Source organism: Raphanus sativus, chromosome 1, assembly GCF_000801105.2.
Source record: "Raphanus sativus cultivar WK10039 chromosome 1, ASM80110v3, whole genome shotgun sequence".
NCBI classification, from domain to species: domain Eukaryota; kingdom Viridiplantae; phylum Streptophyta; class Magnoliopsida; order Brassicales; family Brassicaceae; genus Raphanus; species Raphanus sativus.
In genome coordinates, this window is record NC_079511.1 from 11,397,623 (window position 1) to 11,405,937 (window position 8,315).

General features: G+C 31.9%; 1 protein-coding gene across 2 annotated transcripts; it reads left to right on the forward strand.

Moving 5' to 3' along the window:
- Positions 1-5,883: 5,883 nt before the first annotated feature.
- Positions 5,884-8,315, forward strand: LOC108842200 (LEAF RUST 10 DISEASE-RESISTANCE LOCUS RECEPTOR-LIKE PROTEIN KINASE-like 1.1). Of its 2 annotated transcripts, XM_057010887.1 has the most exons (4): positions 5,884-6,652; positions 6,719-6,760; positions 6,854-7,326; positions 7,438-8,315. In XM_057010887.1, exons 1-4 carry the CDS (start codon positions 6,004-6,006, stop codon positions 7,684-7,686), a joined length of 1,413 nt encoding a protein of 470 aa, XP_056866867.1. In that variant the 5' UTR covers positions 5,884-6,003; the 3' UTR covers positions 7,687-8,315. The 2 variants fall into 2 exon arrangements, with proteins under 2 accessions (XP_056866867.1, XP_018470544.2); XM_018615042.2 differs by having other exon boundaries at positions 5,889-6,652; positions 6,854-8,313.

Here is an 8,315-nt window from a genome sequence, read left to right on the forward strand (position 1 = left end):
AATAAACAAGGAATTTTTTCATTAACTTTATTTTAATGTGTTTAAAAATCAAAATGCCGCCTAGAGGAAACTGAAATCCCCGCACGTACCAATTCTTCTATTTTATAAAATTATTATGCTGCTCGTAATGATAAGTGAAAGAAAAAGAATAGTACTTTTTTGGTTCGACTTATACTTCGAAAAATAGTGGAAATCCCACCTTCACCAGAAATAGACCAAAACGTTAATGAGAGGGAGACAAAATTGTAGTTTGGAGTAGGAAGAGATGAGATTGTGCGTATACGAAGGGGCAAGTCATTAGTGGACCTTCTCTTCTCTCTAACGCACACGGCACACGGCACGCGACCATGATGATGTGAATACATAAATGTTTCCAGATTAAGCGCATTTATCCTAATGGCCGGTGGAGAAATAACGGTGCTTTTCACGATAACATAGTGCAAAATCTTATGAATAAAGTAAAACTATATATAACTTTTTTAATCTACATATAAAATTGATTAGTACTTCTTGTTGTTGTCACCCATAATTGACTGATGCAATAGTTTATTGTGGAAAGGGAAAGACCATTCAAACCTACCAAAAATTATTGGGCCAGGTTTAGATATTCATGGTTAGATAAAACGGTTTGGATCTTTTAAACAGAAACGTCCGATATTGAGTTTCAACAGCAGGTGTAGTTTACCAACTATTTAGACCATGGGATCTTCCATGTATTTTTCTATTTTTATTTCTAAAATATACGAACTCTATAATAGAAATAAATTTTATTTTAATATATTTCTTTAAAACAGAAATTTTCAAATATAAAGTAAAATAAAGAAATGCTATTTCTTCTATAAATCAAGGTGGACTCGATTTTTTGGATATATACGATTTTAATATTACTTTATCAGCAAAACATTTTTGGAGATTTACCAAATTTTTTTCTTGCTCGAGTTTTGAGAGGACGTTACTATAATCCATCAAGCCCTTTGAAAGATCGTAAGGTATACTCACCCTCTTATGGCTGGCATAGTATTATAGCAGTATATCCTTTCTTAAAATCGGGTCTACGAAAGACTACTAGAACATGCAAAAATACATGTGTTTGGGCGGAGCCTTGGATCCCAAATATAGAGGCCCGTCTTCCGAGAGCGTCTGATCGAGTTATTTATAGACACCAAAAACTCCTTGTTCATTCATTTATTAGGCGTGATCCAAGGGATTAGGATACTAACTTTTTACTAGATTACTTTCATCCTGAAGACATTCCGCTAATCCTCAACTACGACTAAGTAATGCAAGGTCTATGGATGGGTATGCATGGAACTATACAAAGTCAGGAGTTTATTCGGTAAAATCAGAATACAACCGATTACAGGAAATTAAAGTGTGTGATGCTGAAATCCAGATTGTACAACCAAGTATTACTGGTTTACATAGCTATGTATGGAATATCCCTGCTCCAGGTAAGATGAGACACTTTATGTGGCAAGCTTTGACAGGATGTATTGCGACGACCGAGAGACTTGTTATAGAACCAATAGAAGCTGTCCTAGATGCGGTGACTCTAAAGAAACCATTAACCATCTTCTTTTTGAATGCCCTCCCTTTCGAGTGTGGATTTTATGGACTATACATTCCTTCAGGGTTACTTCCTGAGTAGCATAGTCATTAAATATAGATTGGTTGGAGATGCTCTTATAAAAAATAGCATAGTCATTAAAAATTCTTCAAAACATCATCTAAATATATTATATATTTTATAAAGTTAATCAATATATTAATTTATTATTCAATACTATTTTAACTAGAATAAAAACTAAAATTTATAGATTGAAATATATATAAATAATAATAAATACAATATAAAATAAATAAAATTTTATACTTATACTTTTAGATTCAATGAAATCTAAAAATAAAAATAAAAATTAATAAGACAATATAAATTATGAAAAATTATTTATATATACTGGAAAAAAAATAATTAAAAAAGATTAAAAGTGAAAATGAAATCTTTTACTTTTAAAAATAATTTATTAAAAATAATAATTATCAATGCGCATGATGTTAGAAAGATTTTAGTTTGTTTTTGTGTTTTTAGTTTACTAAAGAAAACAGTTTGAACAAAAAAAAAAGTTTACTAAAGAAAACTGAGAAAATGCCTCGTCTAAAAGTTTTTTTTTGGTTATTTTTAATAATGTGTTTCCAATTAAAAAATAGTCTAAATCCACCCTGTCTATACTTTCTAGTGCAATAGGTTTAACCAATCGTCGCGTAAATGTTCATTAATAGTTCTATACTATGAGATCTGAAGTTCAAATTTCAGAAAACTCAGATTATGCAGATTATGGAGAAAAAAATTACAAGAGATCTTCAGCATAGTGTATGACGTATCATCGAACATGAATCTTATATGGCAGTTCTAAATGACACAGTCAAACGTGTATTCTCATATGATAGTATAATTATCGACGATAAAATCTTGTATACGATATTTTTAGTATTATAATAGCATAATTAATTAGATTTTAAAAAAAAAACTTAAGTATTAACCACAGTTCTATCAGAGTTCTTGGGATTGTGCCCCAAAACCAGGTCTTGCTTATCATTTGCGCATACAAACTAACTTTGCATAAAAAAATCTATTAGATCCGACCACTATTTTGACACATGATTTTTACATTCAATATTATTTATTCCTGGATCTCAGATTCACACTTGAAATTTATTTTTCATTTAATAAATATATTCAAATAAAACTGCTGAATTTTTTATGTTAAGATCATAAAATTATAAGTTTACAAATGTTTACAACTAAGTGAAACTCACATAAGTATCTATAAACTCTTTTCAGACCATAGTTGGCAAAATTCTCTCTCCGAAAAAAATAAAATATGAAAAATAAACCAAAAAACCATCTTTTCAATTTTGTTTTCTCAATTTTATTTAAAAGGTAAGTGTTCGAAAATAACCATCTCGTTATTCGTTCATATGAATACAAAGTTGTTTAAGTGGTTCAAAAAATCTTAATTTTTTTTACTGCAAACACCATGTTTTATTAAAGAGGTTCAAGAGGGCTAAGCTGAAAATTCAATAGCTTTCGCTCGAGCTCCTTTTTGGCAAGAAGGTCGGCTATAACATTAAACTCACGAGAAATAAAAGATAGACAAAATAGAGTAAATAAAGAATGGATATGAAAAAATTCTTCCCATTCTGAAGCCTTAGATGGCAAAAAAATCTTGAAAATAGATGAAACTAACAAAAGTTGACCGATGGTGATATTACAACACCGGAGCCAACGTTGACCGAAAGTTGAAAAGTCAGATGATTGTGCCAAATTGCCCAGCGCTAGGCATTTAAAGCATTTATTCGTTAAATGTTAAATGTGATTCGATTCGTTATTCGTTTTGATTCGATCTAAAAATTTTGGATATCCGTAAATTTTCGCAGCAAAGTAAATACTAAAAATTAATATCCGCTAAAAATGAAGCAAATCACAAATATTAAAATTTTTAAAAAGGATATCCGATCCGACAATATATAATATATATATATATATATATCTTGATTATATTTACAGTTTTAAATGTATAAAATTATATAGTTATTATTCTAACATATAATTTGATAAATTGTATTCACATTATTACTTATATAAAAGTATTACATGAAAGAAAAAGAAGAAAATTATGATAATTATAATTTTTTTAAGTTTTGTGTTAATTATAATTGTTAATTAAGTTTAAAATTTTACAAAATATGTAGATTCACTATTTTTTTAATTTGTATCATGCAAAAAATATTTTACGAAAACATTTTGTATCAAATTTTTAAAATTATTTTTATTAATCAAAACATATGAGATATTCGTAAATATGAGCAAATATCTATTTAATTTCCAAATATCTGTATTTTTTTGAAGTAAAGTAAATTAAAAAAAATTAGATATGTGTAACATACGAAGCAAATCAAAAATACTTTCAAAACCAGAATTTCAAATCTGTAATCAAACCTAAAATTACCAATCGCATTAAGAGGCGTCACTAGCATACAAAAAATTACATTTTTATTAATAATTTGTTTTTGGCAACAGACGGCTATTAATAAAAGTTTAAGAGCATCCAAATTGAAGGTTCAGATGGAGGTATCACACAAATCCCAAAAAAAATATTATATATTTTTGAAAAGAAAACCAAACAGAAAAAAATATAAAAAATATATTTTTGAACCCCCCATGCAAGTTCACTAATGGGACCGTATATTTTTGAGACCGTATTTTCACACACGAAATTGTTATGTAAATAGAAGACTACACCGCATATTTTTTTTTCTCTTCTCGTGTTTTCAAGTTTTGTGATTTTCTTTTTATCAAAATTGAAATTATTTTCATCTTCTTTGGTAAAACAACTCGAACTTTTTTTCTTTATTGAGTTAAACATATCATAATTTTATCAAAACAATAAGCTACCGTTTTCCCTCATAGACTATCTCTAATGATTTATTCTATTTTTTCTTCAAAATAGAATAAATCTATAATATAATTGAATTCCACTCTAAAGTAGTATTTTTATTTTTTACTCTGTTATGGAAAATATTGTATTACTAAATTTTTTAACTCTAAACTATATTTTAAATAAAAATAGACTGAAGTTAAAAATACTTTAACTATATATCTATTCTCCCATTGCCATTTGCATATGATTTTTTCTCTAATGGTTCAATCAATACCCACTTTTTCCACAACAATTAATTTCATATTTTTCTGATGCATATAGATATTTGGAAATATTTGTAAATATCTTATCGTTTGTTAATTTCATTAAGTAGATAATTTCTATTTATTATTTGGTGGCTTGAGTTTTTAGATTTATTATAATAAGTTTTATATTAATGTTATATTATATTTATGATTTGATTAATAAAAGTTAAGAATTTTCTTTTGTTCTTTATTAATTTCAATATCATAGATATATAAATATTTCAATGAAGTAAAAATAATTAATTTCTCAGGTACTTCAAGATTTAACGAGATTTTGCATTTGCATCTTCAGCTACATCATTTTCAAAATTAGGATTACGCCATATATAGGATTTTTTTAGCTTTTTGAACAAAAAAAAGAAGGATTTTTTAGCTTTCTTTTTTTTGTAAAAAAAAAGAAGGATTTTTTAGCTTTCTTGCTGTATATAAACCGATAAAAATATTAATATGGTAGGCGTTTAGCTTTCTTGTTGTGTATAAACCGATAAAATATGGAAACTATGTAAAACTGGAATTTGTGATTTGCTACTATACATTTGACAGTTTGTAATTGTATATTTGTATTGCTTTCAATCATTCGCAATGTCCGAATTATTATCATCAAGCTAAAACTAAACAGTAAACAGAATCAGCTCTAAAGTATTGAATACTTCCACTGGACATATACCGAGAGTAAAGGAAAACATGGTAGGAAATAGTTGGCCAACTTGAGTATTTTTCTTCTCTTTTTTTTTTTTCTTTTGAAAAGACCCTCTCTCCACATTTAGTATCACAAATTGACTTCCGATCAATCATAACCGAGTAGTGGGTGCGTCAAAATCACATACTATTGCATTTACAATTTCTTCTATTTATCACTCCTTTTATTCCAATGGTATGCAAGTCAGTATATAGATTAGTCTCTGAATTTAAAATATTTGCACATATTATGGAATCTACGTTCATTTGAACTACCTAGATTCATAGTCAGTGAATTTGAAAATTTATCATCTATAATTAACTTTTTTTTTGTCACATCATCTATAATTAACTTAAAGTCTTAAAAATCATCTATAATAAAAAAGGATCAACTTTGGTTCCAGTCTTTACACGTACAAGTGTGATTCTAGCTAACATAAGCTTTACTATACCCCAAGTATATATGCCTTGATGACGTAAGCCATAGTTCCATAAGAATGTCTTCCACATAATAAAAAGTCTTGATATTTTTGTAGATCTAGATTATCAAGAATCACAAGTCTGTAATCACACCATCAATGAAGACTATCTCCGTGTTGGTCTTCTTCTTCCTAATCTTTCTCATGGCAGAAGCCCAGAGCAAGAACCGGACAGGCTGTGCTGAAACATTCTCATGTGGAAGCCTCGACTTCAGCTTCCCTTTCTACAACACATCCATGCCGTCTCGATGCGGTCTGTTCAAGCTGCAGTGCACTGATTACCAGATCACAGAGATACAGCTTGAGGAAAAAGGGGAATGGTACAAAGTGACAAGCGTCTCCCAAGCCAACACCATAACCGTCACCGACCCAAGGCTTAACAGAAGCTTGGAAACAGGATCCTGCAGTGACGTGTCAAACTTCTCTCTTCCAGATTCTCCATGGATCAACATGACCACTTTGTACAAATGTAACAACAGTAGGGAGAATGGTTTCACTTTTGCGAATTGCAAAGGAGGAGGAAGCAGCTTGTATTACTCCGAGTTGCAAGATAATTCAGGGTGTTCAGCCATCAAGACACCAGAGAGCTGGGTGAATCCAAGTCACATGAACCAGTCTATTCTTAATGCTACTTTCTCTCTTCATATAGACCTGCCTGAAGGCTGCTATCGCTGCCATAGACAAGGAGGGGAATGTACGATGGTCAAAGAAGAGTTTCGCTGTCTCGGGCGAAGGGGAGGACGCAAAGGTATGGCCACAATGAACCATAAATGATGATCAAAGAAGAGTTTCAATTTCCTTTTCTTTGTTGCAGGACCAAACTACTACCAAGATGAGAAGTTAAAGATAGGATTAGGTAAGAGAGAGATATTCTGTTTAGCCCACTTAATTTCTTTATCTTTCTCCACATAGTATCCAGTTTGAATAAGTTTTCTCCCTAATTGTCCAGGAATAGGAGGATCTCTCATCTTGATAATTGTGATGATGATTATCGTGGCCCTTATAGTAAGAGTAAGAGTAAGAAAAACAAGAAAGAGTGATTGGAATGCCGAGAGCGTTGAAGCAGTTGTAATGTTGAAACGCTATAGTTACGCAAAAGTGAAGAAGATGACAAACTCATTTGCACAAGTTCTCGGGAAAGGAGGATTTGGAACTGTCTACAAAGGAAAGTTACCTGATGGAGGCGTGGATGTCGCAGTGAAGATCTTGAAGGAAGGAAAAGGAACTGGAGAGGAGTTCATCAACGAAGTAGCCAGCATGAGTAGAACATCTCACGTAAATATTGTCTCTCTCCTTGGATTCTGTTATGAAGGGAACAAGAGAGCTATAGTATACGAGTTCATGCCGAATGGATCCCTCGACAAGTTCATCTCCGAGAATATGTCAACCAAGATAGAATGGGAGAGGTTATATGACATTATGGTAGGTGTCTCTCGCGGCCTAGAGTATTTACACAACCGTTGTGTATCCAGGATTGTGCATTTCGATATAAAGCCGCAAAACATACTCATGGATAAAGATCTTTGTCCCAAGATTGCAGATTTTGGTCATGCTAAGCTTTGCAAAAACAAAGAGAGCGCTATGTCAATGCTAGACGCTAGAGGGACGGTAGGATACATTGCCCCTGAAGTGTTTAACAATAATTTTGGAGGAGTTTCGCATAAGTCAGATGTGTATAGTTATGGGATGGTGATTCTTGAGATGATTGGAGCAAAGAATATAGAAAATTGCGAAGAAATTGGTATTGGTTGGTCTATGGTGTATTCAGACCAATCCTTCTGACCGTCCACCGATGATCAAAGTCATTGAGATGTTAGAGGAGAATCTAGAGGATCTCCAGGTTCCACCTAAACCTCTCTTTTGTTTACCCACGGCAACGGTTCCAGAAACTGTAGACGAAACTCTAGAAGACAGTCATGAGATTTCAAGCTTCTCTAGACCAAGTAACTGAAGATGTATATGCTGGGTTAGTTCGTGAAGTACTACAGGAGGTAGTACATGTGTGTGTCATGAAGATGGGCTAAGTTGGAGTTCGTGTTTTGTGATGTCGGTTGGCTTGTTAAGCTTGGAGAAGAAGTAATATATTTATCAGAAAGTTTACATTAAAGATAAATGATATTACTTGGAGAGGAAAAGGCAAGAGAGTTATTTCCTAAGAGAAAAAGGAAAGTTACTTAAGTTGCTTTTGGAAGAACTTGTGGGGCAAGTTCTGGTTATCTATACAAGGAGGACGTGCCTCCATGGAGAAAGGTGTCTCTGCTAAAAAGAAAGAAGAGTTGAGAGATCGTTTGGTGTGTGCTTGTGTGATCAAGCCTTTGGTGTCACTGCTGTGCGTTAGTTGCTGACGTAGTTGGTGAAGTACTTCCGTGAAGTGGAAGATTGAAGCCTAGACTCAGGGGGAGTTTAGCTCG